We start from the raw sequence: 23,907 nt of genomic DNA on the forward strand, positions 1-23,907 counted from the left end.
AGGGTCAGAGGTTAGCTCTGACCGCTCAGAGTGAACTGTGGAATGGGCATTCAGGCCATGTAGGCAGGCCATGTATGGCATGAGATGTTAGCAGGTATAAGCAGGGTGGGAAAAATTTCCCGAATATCACTGTTGCGACTAAGGTATTGAGATCCAAGCCCTACCAGTCCATTACATTTATTCCATATATGTACATACAGTGCATGGTAGCAAAAGATACAAAACAAGGCTAAGTGTTAAGTTTGCCAGTTTATTGACTTTACAATTAATTCCACTGTCCATGTTTCCTAAAGCCTGTTAGTCCGTCAAATTAAATCGCATTAGTCACACTGCACTACTTATATATAATAATGCTTTAACACTCCACAGCACAGCTTTTGCTCGTCTAGGTATTCATTACACAACTGCATTAAAATTTGCATACTGACAATATCTCTTCTCTACTTGTAAAGTTCATGAAGGAGCAACAAAAGAGGAAAGCAAATAAAATGCCAGTGTCCCTAGGTGGTTCAAGAAGTCTAACTTAGCTTCGCTGGTTCCATTTCAAGGATCAGTTGCTCTTGGGCAGAAATAGATCTCTGATCTTTTATCTACAGCAAACCAATTTCACAAGTGCCAACTCCTCACCCATATCAGCAGGGGCTGCCAAAGTTATCAGCAACCCTTGCTCAAACCTGAAATTTAAAAAGCTTCAATATAAACCTCAAAACGCAGTGCCTCGTATAGCGACCTCAAGTTCAGAACAGAAAGAAGATGAGAGGAATTTGTTGGATGTGAAATAAGTGTCCCAGTTCTGCAGGTGGGCATACACGGCCAATAACCTGAGGGCCAGGAGACCCCCTTACAAGAAATCACACAAGAAAGTGAGTGCAGAAAGTTGTGGATACATATAACATAACTTTATGCTCTAGATGGAACAGTCATGAAAATAATGTATGTCCGTAGAGAAGCTTAATAAGACTAGGAACTACAAATAAAGGTAATCATAAATCGCAGACATCATCTCAAGCAGCTGCAGTAGTTTGGTTGACACACATTAAGAGATCCACAATTACTATAAATAGTGTCAGATCCAGGGGAAAAGCAGTAGAACCTGTAAGCCCGACTATGCAGAATAGGGATGACCTGTTTATTTCTCAGGTGAAGCCGAGCGAACGAAAAGACTTGCTTCAAGACTCTGATGAAAATCATATGGAACATGGAAATGATAATACAATAGGACGCAATGAGGAACAGGTTAGCTGGCTAATGGAACAGACCGCCCCCGCCCTCATCTGAACTGCTAGCAACGGTAAATGGACAGACTAGCAGAATGGGAGCCTGAAGAAATAAATGTCAGGGATAAGCCTCTTGGATGAATTAAGTCAGAAGAGAAGATCAATACAGCTTCTATTCAGACAAGTGCTGGCAGCACAATTATACAACTAGTGCTTCCATTTAAGCAATGCCGATGTATCGATCCCAATAAATAGCAATTCAGCCTAGACTGTAACTGGCAACAGCCAAGCCATACTAAATCAATGTAGATAATCAAGCAAGGAGAAAAATTTAATGAGGAACTGGTGTCTTGGCTTTTCATTGGAAGACAAACCAGATAATAACCAAATCTTAGCAGTCCATGACTGATGACAAGTTATATGTGTAATTCCAAATAACAAAGGCTCTTCAGACAATTCCAAGTCAGCAGAAAGAAAGTGTATCAAAACCAAATTACTGCACTCTGCAATGAAGCTTCCATAAAGATAAAACCTAGCCTGAGTGATGCAGTCCATAATGCACTACTTCAATATGAACGTCTTTTCAGTTCTATCTAATGTAGACTAAAAGGGTTATAAGCCACCATGATATTGGACCTCAAACGAAATGGCCTTGGTGTGTGGAATAATTTGACTAGGCGAGACTCTTATTCTAAACCTTTAATTCAAATCAATGTGCTTTGGATCTAGGTATAATGTAATTGTTTGCTACGCCTGTACCTACGAAACCCATAACCACACATTTAACGTAGTTTTATAATTAGTATACTGTCTGTCTTGGTATGTTCAAATGCGACAAACAAGATAGGACTTACCTTTTTAACACTTGCAGAAAAATCTGCTACTATTTTCAATATATTGTTGGTCTCTGCATAGTCTTTGCAGATGTAAGGTTCTTCAGCACATATTACTCTGATTGCTAGACCTGGACCTATGATAGAAAATTAAACATATTACCAAACTACTGAGGTAAAACTACAGGAGCAGGTTACTATTTCCAGTTTTCCTAGAGCACACAATGCACAAGTTACTTACCTTTGGTAACGATATATCTGTAAGAAACAGTATTTGGTGTTAGATTCCTTATCTTAGAATATCCCCAAGCGTCAGGCTGGATCCGGAAAGTTTTGGTCAGCAGTACCCTTGCGCGTCAGTAGGCGTCGTCTGTGGCTCTGTGTCCGTCGTCGTGATCACTGGGGTGACGTCGGAGGAGTACTTAGACGCCGCCCTCGCGCGCTGACGTCAGTTCTGTACATAGTTTTCCGCGCCAGGAACGCAGAGCCATGATAGAAACCGACACTGGTGCCATGAAACTAGGGCCCTCAAAGGGAGATACCTTAACCCTAGATATCGGTTCGCAGAACGGGGAGGATGGGTGGGGCGGTAAGGTGTCTAACACTAACTACTGTTCCTTACAGATATATCGTTACCGAAGGCAAGTAACTTGTGCATCTGAAAGAAACAGGTTAGTGTTCGATTCCTTACTCTAGAATAGATACCCCAGCAATACCAACCCCGGTGGTGGGTCTGCGAACCAAGATCACACCAGAAAGTCCTGGAGAACGTAACGGCCAAAAAAGCCATCTCTCCGGACTTGGATGTCCAGGCAGTAGTTGCTTAGCAAACGTGTGCAGCGAGGCCCACATAGCTGCCTGACAGATGTCCTGCAAGGGGACTCCCCGACCCAGGGCAGTAGTAGCTGCCGTGGCCCAAGTGGAATGGGCCGTAGCCCCACAGGAGGCTCCTTTTTCGCAAAGGAGTAGCAAGCCTTGATGCACAAAACGACCCACCAAGATATGGTCCGTTTGTGCACCGCCCGTCCCTTCTTAGCGCCAACGTAACCAACAAAGAGCTGGTCGTCCACCCAGAACTGGCGTGTGCGGGTAGATAGAAGGAGTGCGCACGTTTTGGGTCCAGACGGTGGAGCCTCTCTTCCTCTTTCGAGGGATGCGGAGGCGGAAAGAAGGTGGGCAAGGTGATGGACTGCTCGATATGAAAGGCTGTAACCACCTTGGGCAGGAAAGAAGGACGAGTCCTCAGAATAACCTTGTCCGGCTGGACAGAGAGGAAAGGAGGTTTAGAAGATAGAGCCTGGAGCTCACTCATGATGGCAACCAGGAATGCAGTCTTAAGAGTCAGAAGACGTAGAGGACAATTATAAAGTGGCTCAAAGGGAGAGCACTTCAGATAAGTCAGTACAAGGTTCAAGAGTGACCAAACTCTGGAACAGCCTACCCATCACGATCAAAAGTAGTCCGAACCTCAATATGTTTAGAAAATCTTTAAAAACCTGTTTTTTCAAACATATATTTAACACACACGCATTTGCTCTGACGTCGATTTTTTTGTGTCAGCACCAAGATGCCCCCGGGCATTTGCTGCCCTTTATACATTTTTAAATCAAATCAAGTCCCACTGAGGCATCACGAAAGGAACAGGGGGAAACATGTGTGTGATGCCTTTCAAGAACCTATTTACAACAGGGGACTTGAAAAGAGAAGGCTGGCTGCCAGAATCGCATCACAGACTTCAAGAGGCAAGTTAAATGGCCTCAACTGTCGCCGCTCAATCTCCATGCATGTAGGTGGAGACTGGACATGTTTGGGTGGAAGACCGTCCCCTGCTGCTGCGACAGAAGGTCCTCCTGAAGAGGCAGACGAATCGGGGGATCGACTGACATGCTGAGTAGCTTGGGATACCAGTATCTTCGTGCCCAGTCCGGAGCCACAAGGATGACTTGGGCCCGGTCTCGCCTGATCTTCTTCAGCACGCTGGGCAGAAGTGGTATAGGGGGAAAGGCGTACAACAGACCGCAGCTCCCCTCGCGACAAAAAGCGTCTCAGAGCGAGTGCCGCCTTGGAAATTCCAACGCGCAGAACTGATGGCATTGCGCGTTCTCTTCGGTGGCGAATAGATCTAACCAACCCACTGCCGAAAGAGACCTTGCGCCACATCCGAGTTCACACGCCATTCGCGATCCATCATGCACTGGCAGCTGAGTTCGTCTGCCCTGGCGTTTAGGGAACCTGCCAGGTGTTGAACCACCAGGGTGACGCCCTGGTGTTCCAGCCATGTCCAGAGGCGCAGGGCCTCCTGACAAAGGGTCCACGACCCCACCCCGCCTTGTTTGTTGCAGTACCACGTGGCAGTGGTGTTGTCCGTGAACACCTGCACTACACTTCCCTGGACAGAGGGAAGGAATGCCTTCAGTGCAAGATGGATCGCCCGCAGCTCCAAAAGGTTGATATGGAGCAGGGACTCGGCCGGATACCGGAGGCCTCTGATCTCCGCCTCTCCCATGTGGCCCCCCCCCATCCCAGGAGGGACGCATCCGTCACTACTACGTGCTCCGGTTGGCGTAGGGAGAGGGATCTGCCGCTGACACAATCGCGATTCGTGAGCCACCACTGCAACTGACTCGCAGTGCCCTCCGAGATCAGGACGTGGTCGGACAGGTTGCCCTGATGCTGTGCCCACTGAAACTTCAGGTCCCACTACAGAGCCCGCATCCGCCACCTGGCCTGATGCACCAGAAGGATGCAGGAGGCCATCAGCCCCAGGATCAACCTGACCGAAACTCGGGATAAAGGCTGAAAGATCGGAATCAGAGCCTGAATATCCCGAACCTGCTGTTCGGTGGGATAAACCTGAAACTGCGCAGAGTACAGAACCACTCCGATGAAAAAGAGCTCCTGAGAGGGGCAAGGTGCAACTTTAGAATGTTGATGGAGAACCCCAGCGAGTGCAGGAGGTCGGCCGTAGTCTGGAGGTGGGAAACTACTGTTTGGGGCGAGCCCGCCTTCAACAACCAGTCGTCGAGATAGGGAAAGACTGGTACCCCTGATCTGCGCAGGTGAGCTGCGACCACCGCCATCAATTTCATGAACACCCGAGGGGCGCTGGTAAGGCCGAAGGGGAGCATGGTAAACAAAGTGCTCGTGGCCTACCGTGAACCGCAGGTAGCACCGGTGGGCCGGCAGGACGGGAATGTGGAAATATGCGTCCTGCAAGTCCAACGCTACCATCCAGTCTCCAGGGTCTAGTGCAGCTAGGACCTGAGCTAAAGACAGCATCTTGAATTTCTTCCGGAGGAAGCCGTTGACGCTCCGGAGGTCGAGGATAGGGCGAAGGCCTCCTTTGCCCTTCTTGGGTACCAGAAAGTAGTGGGAGTAGCAACCACATTCTACTTCAGGCCCAGGAACGTACTCGATGGGCCCCTTGGCCAAGAGGGCCAGAACTTCCTCCTGCAGAAGTTGCAAGTAATCCCCCCGACATGCGGTGGCATGGCTGGAGGGGTCGCCTCGAAGGGGAGGGAGTATCCCCTTCGGACGATTTGCAGCACCCACCTGTCCGATGCGATGGAGCTCCAGTGGAGGAGGTGATGGCGGACCCTGCCCCCCACTGGCGTCGAATGGGCCTGAAAGGTCGGACTAGGAAGGCTTCGAGGCAGATGCTGTGGGAGCGGATGTGGACTGACCCTGCTGTTGTCCCCCGGCACCGCCACGGCGGTTACCACGTCCGCGTTGAGGCTGGTTCTGCGGCCTTTGGCTGGCAGAACGTGTGGGGTGCCCCTTCCTTGGCCACGAAAGGGGCGAAAAGCAGAAGTTTGCTGGCCCTGGCTTGACAGGCCCAAGGACTTGGCCGTAGCCCTGGAGTCCTTGAAACGCTCAAGCGCACAGTCAGCTTTGACGCCAAAGAGGCGACGGCCATCGAAAGACATGTCCATGAGCGTGGCCTGGACATCACCTGAGAAATTGGCGGACCTCAGCCAGGCGTGGTGGCGAACCGCCACAGTCGTGGAAATCGCCCTTCCCAGCGAGTCTGTGGTATCCAGTGCACATCTGATGGAATACCGCGCCGCATCTCGCCCCTCCGCAAGGGCTTGGGCGAGCCGGGCCAGGGCCGCCTCCTCCACCTCTGGGGCAGCACGTCCGCAACCGTGTCCCACAAAGAGTGGGTACAACTGCCCAAAAGGCAAGCGGTGTTGATAGACCGCAACCCTAAACTCAATGAGGAGAACAGTTTCTTCCCAAACTGATCAAACCTTTTGGATTCCAGATCCGGGGGGAGCGTTCGGGAATGCGGTCTGGGACGTAGAGGCCTGGATCACCAAGCTCTCGGGGGTGAGGGGCACGGACAGAAAGCTAGGGTCGCCTGGAGCAGGGCAGTGGCGTCGGGCCACGTTCCGATCCACAGGGGGCACTGTGGAGGGCTTGGACCAGGTGCCGAACATAACGTCTGTGAGGGCCTCATTGAATGGCAGTAGAGGTCCGAGGAGCTTACTGGCAGCTGAAGCACCTCAGTGAGGAGGTTAGTCCTCACGGCCGCAGCAGGGAGCTCAAGAGCCAAGGCCTTGGCTGTCCTGCGCAACACCACACCATACGTAGCCCCCTCCTCCGTAGCCACGGAGGGAGGAGAGATGAATCCAGTGTCGGGCGATATATCCAGACCACTGGCCTCACCTAGCTCGTCTGCCCAGTCCTGGCTCATCTGGCACTGCTGTGCCAGAGGGTCCTCAGACCCCTCCCAGTCCTCCCATTCAACCGTGTCCTGGTAAACAGGCTGGAATGACGGAGCCGGGTCGTAGGTGAAGTACCCGACAGCACCACGGCATAAGCACCCAATGGCGCCGGAGCCACCGGCCCGCCTAGGCCCCAAGAAAGGTCTGCGGGGCCCGAAGGCGCACCGGCAGGCCTCAACGGAGGGAAGTGAGTCCTCGTGGCAATGAGGAAATCGTGAATCTCCTCCGGCGTCGCCCGTAGGCCAGGTACCGGATGGTATGGGCCTAGAGGCGGCGCCTGCGGCTCCAACAGAGCCGCGCGGGCGGTGTCGCCCGAATCCTCGGCCGCGTCGCGCGACCGGTGAGGTGAGTCAGAAGAGCGATGTCGCCTCTTCGACTTCTTCTTGGAGTGCCTCGACTTACGGGAGGGCTTGGAGCCCAACGAGTGCTGGCGGTGACTCAACGAGGGACGACTGCAGCTCCGCGACCGGGACCTCGAGCGGCGCTGAGGCGACTGCCGGATCTCGAGTAGCTTGCGGGACCCGCTACCATGTAGCTTTCGAAGTCAAGGCCCAGCAGTCGGGGAATGATTTGTAGTCGTGGTCGGTCCCGAGGCAGTAGAGACACCGATGGTGGGGGTCGGTCACCGACATCAGGCGGTGACAGGCGTCGCACGGCGGCTTAAAGCCAGGCATCCCTACGGCACCAGGAGTCAAATTCGACTCGAAAAAGAGATCCAAAATAGATCAAAAAGTTAGTAAAAAAAATCACTAAGAGTACTGCTCTTCCCGGATCTGCGCTAGTTAGTGCGGAAAAAAGAAGAACTGACGTCAGCGCGCGAGGGCGGCGTCTAAGTACTTCGACGACGTCATCCCGGCAATCACGTCGCCGACGACTGACGCGGCGCCGCAGACGAGGCCTACTGACGCGCAAAGGTATTGCTGACTAAAACTTTCCGGATCCAGCCTGACGCCTGGGGATATTCTAAGGTAAGGAATCTAACACTAACCTGTTTCTTTCAGATCTAGAACTGTAATCCTTGCAGCAAATTACAGGTAATAAGATATCTCACAAACATAAGTGTAGCACAAAACTATAATGCAGGAAAACTTAAAAAATAGGTTCAATCTCAGGGATGAAGTTATACAGGCTTTGAATGTATATTCTTAAAATGTGACATCATGAAAGCAAGTGCTGTATTACATGTTCCTTCAGTGTGCATTGATTCAAAGTGGGTAGTATGTGACGTGAACGCTAAATGCAATCACATGGTGATCTGTTGACCCCAGCAGTGCCTGTGACTTTAGCCAATCCTAGCAGATACATAGGTTGGTTTGCATAATATCAATGCATTAGATAGAAGTCAGTGTGCATATTGCAACCACTTCTCCCGTATACAGTTTAGTACATTACAAATAAGAATTCACTAATTGTAAATCATTATTATTAACAATTTACAATCTCTTATTTGGAATATTAGTACATGAGGCCCAAAGTGCCACAAAACAAAGATGGATGGCATTAGAAACTTGTTTAGCAAGAAGTCTCAGTGTACTATTGATTAATGGAAACAAAGAATGCCCAAGCTGTATGAATAATTTCACCAAATTCCTAAAATTATAGGAAACAAACTACAGAAATCGTGGGGCACAATACAAATAGCAGTACGAAGACACATACAAGAGCAATAAGCAAGAGGAGTTAGGTTATGGTGGACATCTTTTAAATTGGACCCGAACTTTAGTAAGAATGGTAGAAAAACTCCCTTGGCAGAGTGATTAAATCAACAGAAAAAGCAGTTAAATCTATCTTGACAGCTGACCAGGATTGCAAGGGTTCAGACGAAGGCGGTGCAATGCTAGTGCAGTCAGGTTGCATATTGCTAGGTGCCCTGCTCAGTTCATGGTTAGCACCCTCAGCATTTACGCTATGCTTGGGATTATCAGGTGGGGTGTACCACAAGCCACATGGAGTGTCGAACAAGAGGGTCAGTCGTGTACCTGAAAATTAGTGCTGGGGAAAAGGATATCAAACTGAGGCTTCTTTGCGTGCCAAACCAATGGCATGAGTTTTCGGGCGTTGACAATCCTTATAAACTGCCATTTTCAAGATGATAGTCTGTCTAGAGAGTTCTATCTGAGGTTCAAAATCCAAAATGAGTTTTTTCCTCGGATGCCAGTTCCAACTTGTTAATGGTTTGTTAGATATTATTAATTTGATGAATGTGTTGCAACAGATTCCATTATTTCTTGCTGCATTCTTTACCCCCTTTTTACTATTTTTGTCCCAGATTTTTGCTTCTTGCAGTTGGACTTTAACTTTATCTCGCTCTGGCTTCCCTGCTCATTTCTTTTCTCGCCCATCAAGACTGGTGGAACTTGGTGCGTTGCTATTACCTTCTGTATTAATCTTGATCTTTGATCAAGAGCTACAAGATTGCCACTGTAGTTTTTACGACCCTTTGCGGGTTTTTTCCCTTCTAACTAGGACAGTGTTAGGGAGAGCCTTCATAACTTTCAAGTGTGCTATTAAGTACAGGGCAAAGCTGTGGTGACAGAGGAGTCGCCCTTTCCTTGAACAATCATGACGGAAACTTAACAGATCTTCCCAGCGTCCAGTCCTTAACAAATGACAGAAGGGATCATATAAAATGTATATCACTTCAGGTTTCTATGCTGCGAGGACCATTTTAAATGAATTACTCAATAGTTGGTTTGTGGAGTACTAAGAGGCACAAAGAAGAATGATTGGGCATGACGTGTGGTATGCAGTTCTTACCTATGTATGGTATGTGGTTATTATATTTGATGTTAACAGGATTACATCTTTATTTTTGTTTGGGATAGGTTAGAAAACTAACAAAAAACTAAATATTGGGGACTGGTTACTTAAAGGAGAAGGAACTTCTGAAATGAAACTGAAATGATAAAAAAACAATTTAATGAAATACGATGTACAAAAAGTATAGATTAATTTGTAACATGATGCTAAAAATTGTTACCTGAATTTGCTTGAGAAAATGTCTGCAAAATTATAATTCTTAGATAAAGTAAAATTCCAGTCCAAGAAACTTCCTTTAAAATTTCTTTTAACCCCATCACCGCGGGGCTAATTCCCCCACGGCGTTGGGAAAGGGGCGGGGGGGGGGGGGCGGGGAAGGGGGGCGGGGGGCACAGCGCCGTCATGCAGCGCTGCGGCTGTGTGCTGATGACTAGCTTAGCTCGTCATGGCCACACCTGTGGCGAGCTCGAGCTGAGCTCGTCATCGGCATGCAAGGTGTTAAATATATTGAAACCATGTAGGGCAGAGGTGTTCAAACCTTTATATGCAGAGCCTACCTGCTTAATTTTCTATACCTTTTTTTTTAAGGGGTCAGGCCCCACACTTGACAAAAATTTCTTTAAGTCAGTAGTTGGCATCATCAACAGGTCATATCTGTCAAACAGTGTTAAAAAAAATGTTTAGTAAATTGAAGTTTTTGGAATGGCTTTGGTTAAGTTTCAAAGGCTTAGTAGGGTGTTTAAATTAAAAGTCTCTATTAAAACCTTGCCCAAAAGTGTATCAAGGTACATTATCTTTCACACAAAAGAACATAATTTGACTTAAGATATTTGGATAATAAAACTAATGTGATGTGCATCTGTTTTCTCCACAGAGACTGTCAATCTTTGGAAGGATTCTTGTTAATGCCAGCCTTAGATTGTGCTCCACTTCCTTTCTTGAAGGGCACACTGTCCACAATACCACAAGTGATAATAACCTAATCTCACATAAATATGATCAGATGGAATCCAGAAGAGCTAACAGCAACTTCTGCCGAATCTGAATGTTCTGCAGACATTTTCAGCCAAACCTCCAGAAAGAGAGTGCTGAATTGCATCTGCTGTGTGGTCACTCTGGAGATTAATTAGTTCTTCCTTGAGGCGACTTGAGAGATGAGTCCCGCTGCCTGAGATGATTTAAAGATCCTGCCACGGTGATCACTGAGCTCAGTAAAATAGTTTTGTAAACTGCCCTAGAGAGAAGTCAGGTGATTGTGTTGTTTTAACTCAGCAACAGTTGGAAGGTCATATTCGGTTTACTCAAGAGCATCTGCTAAAAATGGGAATGTCTTAACGAGGCCAGTTTAAATAATTTTTCTTGAAAACGCCAGCATCTGCTTGCAGAAAGATACCTTTTAATTTATTTATTTATTTTGTGTACTTATAAAGCGCAGTCCTGTCACCCAAAGGGCATCCTGGCGCTTTGATCTTCGAACGGTTGCACTTTTCATTGCTCAAGCAATTTTAGGAAACAAATGTGTTTTTAACGCTTTCCTGAACAGAAGGTAGTCCCTGTGGCTTCTCAAGGATAGTGGCAGGGAGTTCCAAAGTTTGGCCGCTGCAACACTAAACGAGCGGCCACCCATCCTAACTCTCTGAAACCTCGGGACTACAAGCAGTTGCGCCGAAGAAGATCGGAGGGGCCGCGAGGCAGAGTACCAGGCAAACATATTTTGCAGAGGAACTGGGCCCTGTTGATGTACTGCCTTAAACAGCATACACGGAGCTTTATACAGCACTCGCAGGTGTACCGGGAGCCAGTGTAGAATTAATGGTAAGAGAAGTGGTTTTAGCTCCTTGCAAAGACATATTCTCAGAATTTAACTACGTAAAGAGGTCAGCAAGGTATGCTACAAGCACAAGCAATTAAGGACAACACAGCTGCTATGTTTTGCAGGGGTTCAAATTAGGGTTGGGCGGAATTTGCGTAATCTCGTTACGCAAATCTCTGCGAAACGGTAAAAAATCTCCGCAAAAACGCAGAAAGTCCGCGAACAAGCGGAATTGCTGGTTTGCGATGCTTTTTTCCTGTTCGCAATTGCTGTTGGCATGCTCGGGGATAAATATCTCGCGAACATGCATTTTGAGAACGCGAACTAGCAAAAAATTTCGCGAAGTCGCGGAACGCCGAATTTTGGGCAATTTCGCGTTCTCCACGGAACGCAAAATTACCCAAATCCCGTGAGCGGAACGGAATTTACCGCCCAGGCCTAGTTCAAATCTAGTATAACTAGCAGTACTTCAATATTTAATTAAAAAACTTAGATTTAGCACCTTCCCCCAGGGAAACCTTTAGACTCCTGCGTGAAACAGCAAGCTATCATGTTCAGGTCCCATTACGGCACATACAATTGCAAACACACAAGTTCTAGTGGGATGGGTTTTTATTAAATTAATTATTTATACGCCAAAATTAAGCGCATTGCCAAGTTCACTGTCCATGCTTCAGACTGCAAGTCCTTCTCAGTGTACCATACAGTCGTTCAACACAATATGTAGAGCCAGATTCAACACTGGATTTTAAGCCAGTCATACCAACACCATCTGTGCAATTTCAACTCAGTTTCCCCATTTTAAGCCACAGAACTCAAGAAGTTGTTGAAAAAGTCAATCAGGTTGGAGGCTCTTGCCGACCCCTTGATTGCATCCATATGATAAGTCAGTTGCTTCATGCAACTGCAAAGAAAACAAACTCTACTTAAGCTGTTGTCTGTGCACATCTTCTGGCACGTCAACGATGCACCGGCAAACTGAAGACGGCTGAAATGCCAGAAACCGGTCCTCGGAAGCTTGTTTCCGGTCCAGGGAAGGCATGGCTTGGCAGTTCGGGCTGGACTGTTCCCTTGAGGCTAAGGGTCAGACTGATCTGCATATGGCCATGTCTTAACTGGGGTGGCAGAGTGGGCTAAAGAACGGTGATGGATTAAATCCAGATCTGTTGACTGGATGTGAGTGTTTGATTGGTTCAGATGCTCCGTCCATCACCACCCCCTTTTGTACAGCTCCATATATTACAGCAAACGAGCTGGGCAATGCAGAAACAGAGTGACACCGATGGTTGCGATCAATCAAGAAGTACACCAGAGAATAACTGCATAAAACAATGTTCTCCTTGAAGGCAGTACAATCCTTTCAACATCTGACCTGTAGTTTATTTAGTATTCTTCTGATTAAAGAATGGGACAGTTGCCCAGCTGCAGCCCGCACATAAGCAAGGCTGTAAACTATCGCTGGCTGCAATGCCGCTGCTAGTGATAGATGGTGGAGGGAGAAGGGAATGGGAGGAATTGGGAGTGTGTGCATTCACAACGGTGTGTTTAGGCGTGACAGAATGTGGTCTCTTCCTGAGAGGTTTTAAATCTCGAAGTGATGTAGTGGAAGCAATGAGGTAGCAGGATGGAGGAAGACTCGTGCGGAAAGCTGTTCAGGCTTACCTGCCAGTAATTTGCTAACTTCAGTTATTTAAGGGACGAGTTGGGTAACACCAGTGGTACGATGCATCAGATGTCAAAGGCGGTGTAGAAAAAGGCTGCATTCGCTGCTAGGCAGAAATGATTAAGTTAGAGGCACCACCAGGAGGGGAAGGCAGTAGTGAAGAAGCACTACAAGCACAGTCGTACACATTCAAGAGCTTTGGCTTTATGAGTATACAAATCACAAGCATTTTCAGCCATCCATGTCTGCTGTGCCTTTGACTGGAAGAACATCAGTGTTGAAGGTACTTAACAATGATTGGCTGCTCTCTTTGCCCCTTCCAATCAGATAGCCCTATTTAAGGTGGCAACAGTTTTGGAAAGAAAACCAAGTAAATAGGATGTAGAAAAGAAAAATGGAAGGCGAAATCTTGATGTGGAGTGCGCTACCCTAACCCCAGGGATGATGTCATGGCTCCCATTGGGCGTGCGCCCACAGTTTGAAGATTTTGTTGTAGGGGTACATCTTCAAACAAAAAGGCTATATATATATATATATATATATATATACACACATCGAATATATATATATATATATATATATATGTGTATGTATGTATGTATGTATGTATATATATATATATATATATATATATATATATATATATATATATTCGGAGTACAAGGAAGAGAACTCTGTCAAAACAAAAAATATATTTAAAAAAATGCTTTGTGAAGAAACTTGAGCACAGAAGAGGGAAGTTTGTTTTACTGTGAAACAAAAACCTGGGACGGATTTGTCCTGTAAGCCATGATAAAAGAAAAGTATCTTAATGGAAGAGACATGGAGGCTCAACCTGGACACGTACTGCAGATAAGGTAAAGGGTTCACTTCCTGGCAACATCAGCACCACCACAGATTTATACAGTGTTTATCCTTGGATTTACAACGCTGGGACTGAAAATACAAACTACTCCAGAAAAGACACATTTTAATGCTTTCCAAAAGATAATCTGCAATTGCGAGGCAGTCTTTAAGGAGGTTCCAGAGAGGTCTTGATTGAGATGGAAAAGAAAGGGAAACAGAGTGATGTTATTCAATGGAAAGGCAGACACGGAATTGCTATTTTCATATAGGGCATGTGAAGTCCTGATCGAAGGATACGTCTTCCATGCAGTTTTGTGGAAGAATTAAATGGCTATGAAGAATGTGCTCAGAGGCCACAATGCCAAGAACAAAGATGGTGGGCTTGGGTGGAACAAAGTTATAACTGCAAAGGCATAGGGGCCGTCGTCATAGCCGTTCCTAAAATAGCTATACAAATAGCGTTGAATTTGCCCCTGGAAATTTGTATCTGGAGACAAAGTATGGGAAATTATTTGTTTTTTCTGAGGTGGTGAAAATATCCATATTTTGGAAGCCTCCCTTGATGGATTCTCCCAAATGCATCAGCCTGTTAGCAGGCGTGTCACTTTGACAGTGAGATAACCTTATATTACCCATCACCAGAGAGACTGAACTTCAAGGCATAAAAACATTGACCCTATTGCCTGTGCTTGACCAGTATGCTCATTTGGTAAGGCCTGCATGAACTAGTTTTGACTTTCCTGTCAGAAAGAATTTCAGTATAAGATAAACCACCCTGTGCTCCAGAAGGGCAAAGTGATATTGAGTTCCTTCTGGGACCATTTATCCTAAGCACATAGAGCACCCATACCAACACCCCATTGAGAGGGATACATTTATCACAGCTGTTGGCAGGGACATGCCAAGAGATTTGTTTGAAGACACCAAAATGATCGCGACTGGTGAGCTGGCAGGGGCAGAGTGAGCTTTTCCTTCCTGCTGCCTCTGAACCAGCTCCTTTGAAGCATTGCTGCAGTGATTTTATGCTGAGCTTATTATTTAACACAACCCAAACTTAAGACGCTTAGTAACAAAGGATTTTGCTGAGCTACTAGGAACTGAGATTTTTTTAAAGATTAAAATATAAATGGTGAAGAAAAGGCTGCCTCTCCTTCGAAGGGACCCACTTTTTCTTTCAATGGTTTCTCAAGTGTGTTACTTACACTGGCAAGCATTCTGAAAAGCGTGGAGAGTTGGCTTCACACTAAAAGGTAGCACACTTTGCTTTTGAAATAGAGTTTTCATATTACAAGTTGTAAAAGTAAATGTCTTCTTGAGGCGATTTGTATGGCTATCAAAAACATTCAATCCCTCTTATGCACTTGGAGGTTTATTTGATATAGTGCCTCAATCCTAAAGTTTTCAATTTTTATCCAATGGTTTGCAGTTTCTGTCTAGGATGGGTCTGAACTACTGTCTTCAGGCATTCTTTTGAACCAGAAAGAAAGTAAAGAGGTAATTCTTCTGCCTTTTGGATTTGATGGTACGATTTTTGGGGGATAATTTGGCACTCTGCTTACAGAAGGTCTCACTGGTATAATGAGAGCTGCTGGATGTGGTTTGAAACCGCATGCATAACCATTTGGGACAATTTCAGCACCCAACTGTCTTTATCTCTTGCTACTCTCTAGGATGGTGGTGGTATAGATCTGTACTGGAATGATGGAAGAGGGGAGCATAGGGGGATTCCTGCTGCAAGAGATGTTTGTTGCCTTGGTCTTCCAGAGGATCTGCACTAGTCAATCACACCATGTGCACGTGTAAGTTGACCTTACTTATGCAAGTTGCTTAGTGAATTAAGCCTTATATGAGAATTAAGTGGTAGGCAAATTGTCCATAATCTTACCAAGGTACGCCAAGTGGCAGATGGGCAGTAATTGGAGAGCCAAACATTTAGATTGGTTGAGGGGAAAATGGGTTGTGGCGATATAACAAGTTTTTAGTGAAGTGAGGCTTGTGAATAGGAAGAAGCTGAAATTAAGGTACATTGGTGGGAACTGAGGAGAAAGGCAAAATGCAATCCGTAGAAGATGGCCTTGTGCGAGAGCATTCGTTTAATTCCTAAACAGAAATAAAGGCCTGGGTTATGATGTTTTTGAAGGGTGGAGGAAAGGAATCAATGAAAAATAAGTATTCTTTGAAAGGGGAACATCTCAAGGAGCGAATGACTGCTTTGGAAGTACATAATTGGTCTTGCGTGGACCTTATGAACAAGTGACAAAGTGGCTGGCATTGTGTTCTGACCAAGCACTAGCAATGTTTTTAGGTATGCGAGGGAACACAGAATAAAGTGTTATCTGTTACCTTTGTTTTTGGTATGGGCAGGTGCACGAGTCTCGAGATCCAAACAGGTGTGGAGGGTGAGTAAGTAAGAGTCCTACCTGTTCCTCGTATAAGGGTTACTGAAGAGACTTAAGTTCCTTAGGCAGGTAATAGTGTTTTCTGTACCCAATCCATTCTCTTAACTTGGGAATTACCCAGCTTTTTTTTAGTTTTTTTAGCTGCAGAGTAATTTTGGGAGATTTTTTTACATTACCATCTGTCAGATGCCGCAAATTCCATTGTCATTTAATGTCATACACTGGTTGTGAAGTGATGCGCAGCGTGCCTCATTTGCCTTTTAGTTGAGCATAATAAACCCACCTGGAAATGGATGCCTTGAAACTAATTCTTCTGGAAGGCCCAGCTCTCTTCCTAGAGCTCTCACTTCATCTTTGTGGAAATCTTTCAATGGTTCTATTACTTTGCCCTAAAAAGTAAACAAAGTGTTTATAGTTGTAAATGGTCAGAAAACAACATAATGGTATATGAATGGAAAAAACTAGCTTAATGTGCATGATGCCACTTTTTGGTAGACCCTGAGCATTTTTTAATATCCCTCCGAAACAGGATATCACCGCACATGTTTCAGAGAACTGCTGCTGGTTTTTCAAAAAAACACTAACAGATTTCAAATTCCCTCACCAATTATAGCAAATGTTAGAAAGTCAAATGCCAATTGTTTGTTTCTATTAGCTCTCATTCCTGTGAAGAATCTCCGACGATTTTCATCGTTTAGTTTTCTGAATACAAGCCACTTCCTCCCTCTTGTTGATTTAACTCATTGGCTTATCACTTGGACATCCACTAAGATCAGTATAATTAATTTTGATTATGAGAAGTTGCACTTTTTGCAAAATATGATTTTTTTGTTAAGCTTTGCAGTATTAATGAGTTTCTCAGAGGCTGCAAGGCGGTAAAAGAAAAAAAAAACACATAGGTATAAACGTGCGTCCAAGATTTCTATGAGGAAAAACTCTGCAAAACCAACTTTTTGTGCAAGATTTCTATGAAGAAAAACAAACTTTGTGCAATAATTCTCTTTAACAAGAAATTTGGGCGCACTTATAAACTATGTTAAAAGTGTTGTGTTTGCTACTGATATTTTCATATCCAGCACATCTCGGCCTAATTCCTGGGAGCAAGATTTACCCAGTTACCTGCTATCCCGCCGTAGATCATATGAGCTGCCTCGCGGAGGACACATGACCAAAGTCCCAAAGGTTCTCAGAACCACAGACAAGCCACTCATTTATGAAAGTTGTATAGCACCACCCAGTCAGCGCTGGACACCCAACCTGTCTTCTCTTGAGTGTGGAAAGCAGGGAACAAGTACTAAACATAGTTGATATACTAATTAGCATAATGTGTCATGATGTTAGGAGCTGTTTCAACCCCATCATAATCTCATTTGCAGCTACAGCCAAGGTAGAAACTTTGTGATATGTAGCATTTATGCATATGAAGGATTCACTGTTTTTAGTTTCAAATATTAACTGCATTTCTGTCCATAGATCAATGCAGAGCAGTTAATGAGGATAACACAAGACTAAATAATAAAATAATGCATGCCTCTTAACACAGCCTTAGTGGGGTTCCTGGGTACTTACCTTGGGTGGTTCCTTGTGTTCCCAGCTCCTCTGAGTCTCCTGGTCCAAGTACTGACTTCGGTCACAGTTCGCATTCCACTTTCTTAGTATATGGTTTGGTCTCCCCCTGGAGACAGGGACCACTGTATTTTGTACTACTTAACTTATTGCAATTGAAGTATTATTGCATATTTGTGTTTAGATTTCCAGGTAAGAAAAAAACCAATGTGTTAGTGAGTGCTGTGTAATAAATAGGCATATTTTATATATACACTGTGTGGGTCTTTTTCGTTTAACCTACACTATATGAACAACCTGGTAAAACAAGCTGCTTAACACTCCTTCAAGATAAGCCTGAAGGCTGCTCTCCACAGCTACCACTTTGAGAGCTTTGAAAGGGGTATCAAAGACCACTGAAATCACCATAAGGGTTGGCTGGATTAGCGCAAGGTGCTGCACTTAAATAAGTATACACCATATACTAAGCCAGCCTCCTACAGCATGTTTTTGTGAGCATTCAAATATCAACAATAAATATGCAAAATATGTAATTTATATAAAAAAAAGGTCTACAAATCAGTTTTATAATGCTCTGTGAAGTGAGTGATCACAAATTGCGAGTGAAATAAACAAAAACACAAAACAAAGCCCAAAAACGTTATCCAAACTGAAATGGCGGTAGACTTAAGCAGGCCCTGTTAAGAAGTTACCCAAAACAGACAGCGCAAGATACTGTGAACCAATTTTACAGTAAATTGTTGTAGGAATACGAATATAAAGCATCCAGCTGCTTTGATCCAATGTCTTCGACTTTAAGTTCCCTCTCAGAGTAAAGCATTAAAATCCCCTCCCGTCCAAAATGGTGCAGAGCAGTCTAGCACTGGATACCCCCTATCCTCCGGTTAAGTATTATGGTACGTTACATTTCAGAATCACCACATGGTTCGATTTTTGCATTGGAACCACTGAAGAAATGAAGCATGACATTTCCTTCACCAACTGAAATGAGCAGCAAACTACTCTAATAATCCATATAACGAAAGATGCCTGTGCTGGGAGAGTGTTATTTACTTAAACGGCTATACCTCCAGATCCTCTTTGCTGTACATTGTGAACAAACAACAAGTTGTTCAAGGTAAGATTAGCCTTCCATAAAGACATTTTTCCAGGAATCGGACTTCACAAAAACATCACATATCAAATAGGTTTCAAAAAGCTTAATAATCCAAGCACTTCACTTCAGTCTAGAAACTATTCACAATCCAGTTCTACAGAGAACACAATAGGATATAGAGGCAAAATAGATAAGCTAACCAAGCCCAAGACAGTTGGCACAGGGTTCAATTAACAAATACTGAACATAAGTAATTTTGTTCAGAGACTGTTTACTGTAACTACAGGGAGGATATATTTGGGGTATGCAATAGAGTTTCTCAGGATCTTCTCATTGTAAAACCAGCAGTGGAAATTAGAGAAATAATCTTTGTTTGAAGTTCTAGGATCTAGGAAATATGCAGGGCAATTCTAACGAGAATATGTGCTCTCTACAAGAATAATTTAGTAGGTGCAGTATTTCATCTGCAAGTTGAGGCAGCTGTTGGGGAGTGATCTAGGAGCACCTATTTAGAACAACCTTCAGAGACACAGTAATTGGGTTAGACAATTGGCTTTCCAAGTTGAAAAGACCCAATCGTAGATTGCTGGATCCGAGCGAACAAAGAGAACTTTACCAACCATTTTCAATTAGTCCTTCGCAGCTCAGCAATGGGCTGACCTGCTATGAAACCAGATAAAACATACAATATTTATGGAGCTTGCCAGGATAACTGTCCAACCTCAATGGGATGCAGTCCTATGAGTCAGAGTCCTTTGCAGGTGAAATATCAAGAAATCCACTAAAGAAAGGTAAGATATAGTAATATCTTCTTCTTATGCCTCAAGTACTGCCCTAAGAAAACCAAATTGAGGGCACATGTGGAATTAAAGACATTTGAGCCTTTCATTCTGTGCAAACATATACCATTATACTGTACAGTGCTGATGTCCTTCACTTGGTATTTATTGACGTGCCTCTTGATGGTTATTGTGATAAATTCTTAAAGTCCAGTGAGGTGGTGTGGCCTTTAAGATTAATAATAATAATATGCCAGTTTGTAAAGCGCCTGGTTACACTAGGCTAGTGTGTCCCCGCGCTGAGGTATCGTCCACCAAGAGGCAGGCTGCCCACGCCCTCGCCCCACCATTCAAACCCTGCCACCCAAAAAATTATTCAGCGAAACATGGGGAAGATTTTAAGCGGAGAAAAGGAAGGTTTTCAAGTTCTTGCGGAAGACAGTCTCCGAGGCCTCTAGCCAAAGGTACCCAGGGAGTTTGTTCCACTGTTGAGCCGCCAGGAAACAGAAGGAGCGGCCGCCCATTCTAGCCCTCCTGATAGCGGGGATCTTGACCTGCCCTATTCCGCTGAATTTCAGTTGGCGTGATGGGGTATACGCGGTCAGAAGGTTATGTAGATAAGTGGGCCCCTTCCTGTGTAGAATCCTATTAAAGAATCTTAAAACGAAAATGTCTACTATGAACATTACTGGCACATCATCAGTCCCAGGTTTCCTCTTTCACCATACTTTATACCATACAATAAACAACAATTACAAATAGACTTACCTCATCTCTCAGCTTGCGGATTAGTTCTGTATCATTATGATGTGTTTTGATAACTTCAGCTTTGACACTAGCAATAAGAGAGGCACTTTCAATTAAATCTGGCCTTAGCGTTCCTTGTGCAAGAAAGACCTCTTCAGGTTTTAGGTTCATATCCCCAATCACTTCATTTGCTATCTAAGAAGAAATATTTTAAACATTTAAGTTTCTGTAAACTGTGCCACCACGAAAGCTTCAAATACATGAGGTACACACTTGTTGCTAAGTACTTTCGCATCCATTTGACACATTGAGTGTCAAATCTCGGGGAAATTTTTTTTTTCAAACATAAATTTGTTAAATGGTGAAAATATGCAATATTGTCAATAACATGTATGTAGTCATGTAGAGTTATGAAAAACGACGTTAACAAAAGTTTGCTATCCACTCATGTTTTACAGCTCCAATTTAAAAGAAACATTAGAACATAAATATTTCAAAATCAGGACCTCTGAAAAAATGTGCTTGGAAGTACATTGGTCTGGATAGCTCAGATTGTGGCCTACAGGAGATATTTTCAAGATTTCCCTGTGCACTGAGAAACTAGGGGATTTTAGTTTCATGAGATATATATTTGAAACCAAGGAAAACAAGTATGTATTAAAATAGATTAGGAGGCATTTGAATTTACAGTGAGCCTTTGGTAATAGTAAACTATGATGGATAGGGCAATATTGCACAGACTTTACGTATGTTTATGGTGTATTTTTAAGCCATAGGTGAAGTCACAGAACCTAAGAAAAAAAAAACGGTAACAGTATAAATGCCCACTGAAAAAATATAAAAAGTATGGGCTCCGGTTGAAAGGATACCAAAAATGTGCATGTGTACCATTATGATTGAGTTTCTACCACGTGTGCTAATTCTTAGCACCATTGGTGTCATTTTTAAATAAGCAACGTGTCTTGACTACCATTGAAACCTTTTAATGACAAAAAAAAGATCCTAAAAGGGCTTCATGCAAAACCTGACTGGATCAATTCTGAACAAAGAAGGTACTCAAAAATATATAAAACAAAAAAATTGCAAAGCAAATAAAAACACAAAATTGCAAACATTTTACGGTGTTCACAAAAAATATTTAACAAGTACCTTCACAAAGGTGTCACCAATAATTTTCCTTTTTTCCTCTGGGTTTGTGGTCATATTGAGTGTTTTGCTTATTCTTTTCCGTGGAGTTCTATCTTCTTCCGAGATTGGCAGAGTTGTTGTCCCATTGTAGAAAGAATGTGCAGCATTAACCACTGTAAAAGCAATAATTTATTTCACTAATGTAGCAAAGCAAGATGGAACAATAATGAACATTCTAATGCTTTTGATACTGCTAGGTGAATAGTCTCAAGAACAGCTTCAACAATGGATACTCCTGGTTGCACCACCTGTTCAGAGAGGCAAATTCCGACTTGTTTGGGGCAGCAGGATAACAGGGTTCGTGGATAAGACCAACTACTGAATCCTGGCTTCTCTCCAACAATTCAATCTTTCCATTTAAAAATGGACCTCTATATACAGTGTAAGTGAGAAGGCTGCTAAGGTGCAGAGCAGAAACCGTGTGAACGAACAAGAAAAGGTTCAGATTTACATTGTAAGCAACTACAGCAATGAGTACAAGCAATATGTGAAAGAGAAAACTGTAATGGATATGGGATAACAATTTCCTGCAGACGGATCAAAGACGATGTAAAAAAAAAAAAAAAAAAAGCAAGGATTTCTTACATATTCTTATAGGTATGACAGAGCCACAATTTCACTGCACGAGGAACATGGAAGAGGTAAGCAATATAATGGAGATATAATGGAGATCAAGGCTCCCGGCAGGAACAAAAGTGAAGAGGGAAGTGCAGAAAAGATGGCTACACGTGATAGGGAAAAAAAACAATGCACATGAGTTAGAGGCTACTTATTCAAAAGGAAGGGGAGTAAGTTAGGAGAAAGGGAACACTGATGCAGGATTCCTACATGAAGAGACAGATTTGGCAGACTTCCACTTCCTATATGTAATTTCCTGTTTATTAGTAGTAGGCGGATACTTGCCAGGCGGAGTCTCCGCACCACATGCAGAGGAGAAACTCCTCCGCACATGCAGTGGAGGCTCCACATGTGGGAGTGTGACAGCCAACATGTACCAACACAAATCCTAATGTGAGATACTCATAAATTCACATCAGGATAGGTTCATGTACCTATTAAATGTGTGTTAAGTAAATCTTTTAGTAAAGTTTCCCTAAAACGTGTGTAGTATGTAAAATAACGTGGTTGCATGTTACTCAGGATAAGTGTAGCAAATGTTTTTAACCTTGAGCATAGCATGTTAGTTAACGACATTATGCGAAGTAAACAGAGTTGACTCAGGATGGTATTTATGGAAAAAGTTAGCTGTCCAAACTTTCATCTTTGACAACAGACTGTCTAACCACATAAGCACAGTAATCAAAATAGCAGCTGAAGAGAAAAATGAGTTGACAAACTGATCCTGCAGACCCTGACCTCTGTTCTGTAACCTCCCCTAGTTATCTGGATGTGGACATTGATCAGGGCCGAGATCTATAGGTAAGATCTGTTGTATGGTGATGTAATGGATCATACAACAGGCTACAACAATCTTGCATACATTTTGTGAGTAGAAGCGCCTGCTGCTCCCCAGCAATAAAATCGTCCCCTCTGCAGTGAACCTGGGCCCCACCCTGCCACCCCAGCAAAAAACGCCCAGTAGCCAGTCTGGCCCTGGTGCACAGACATAAAACTCCCTTGCAACCCTTTGCTTTCCCCCGCCCCCTCAGTGACCATGGCATGGTGGCAAACTGGTGCATTCTTCTGTTGCGGCATCTCAGTACCTGAAGCAAACATCGGGACTGGATTGCCTGTGAGATGTCAACATTGTCATAGGAGATCCTCTGGAAAGATCCAGTGCTCATAACATGCAGTAGTATTTCGACATAGGCTCGGCTTGGACAACGTTGGAGTGGGCTGTTGACGATTCCACCTCCAGCTCTTAGCAGCCCTGAACATATCAAACATGTTCATCCTCTGCCTATAAACCCTCTGCTTCTTTCCCCTCCTCAAAACAAGAGGATACCAACAAAGGTTTTCACCAATACAGTGACAGCAGGAAAAGAGTTTTGGTGTTGGAGTTCCTTTTTTATGCGGTCAGCCTGGCTGTTATTGGTTGCTGTAACGAGTTTCTCCTGCAGATGGTTGGTGGAGTTGAGAACAATCAATCCTCTCATTACCAGGTGGGGTGCAATTGTAGAAATCCTTGTTGTGAGAATCTTCAGCATTTAGTTTTATACTTTTTCAGAACTTATATTTTAAAAAATAATGGTTAAAATGTGCATTATTATTGTTTTGAAATGATTTATTTGAAAATGTGTGTATAGAAATGTAACAATTTGATTCTATTTATT

General features: G+C 44.1%; 1 protein-coding gene across 1 annotated transcript in view; it reads right to left on the reverse strand.

Moving 5' to 3' along the window:
- The window catches only part of GMPS (guanosine monophosphate synthase), a 515,861-nt gene that overhangs the window by 267,830 nt on the left and 224,124 nt on the right, over positions 1-23,907 (reverse strand). Inside the window, exons 8-11 of the mRNA XM_078667712.1 lie at positions 21,596-21,747; positions 20,468-20,641; positions 16,542-16,647; positions 2,072-2,187 (exon numbers count right to left, since the gene is read on the reverse strand). Coding sequence (XP_078523838.1) covers positions 2,072-2,187; positions 16,542-16,647; positions 20,468-20,641; positions 21,596-21,747 — 548 coding nt within the window. The remainder of the gene's footprint in view (positions 1-2,071; positions 2,188-16,541; positions 16,648-20,467; positions 20,642-21,595; positions 21,748-23,907) is intronic.

This window comes from Lissotriton helveticus, chromosome 11, assembly GCF_964261635.1.
Source record: "Lissotriton helveticus chromosome 11, aLisHel1.1, whole genome shotgun sequence".
In the NCBI taxonomy this organism is placed as follows: domain Eukaryota; kingdom Metazoa; phylum Chordata; class Amphibia; order Caudata; family Salamandridae; genus Lissotriton; species Lissotriton helveticus.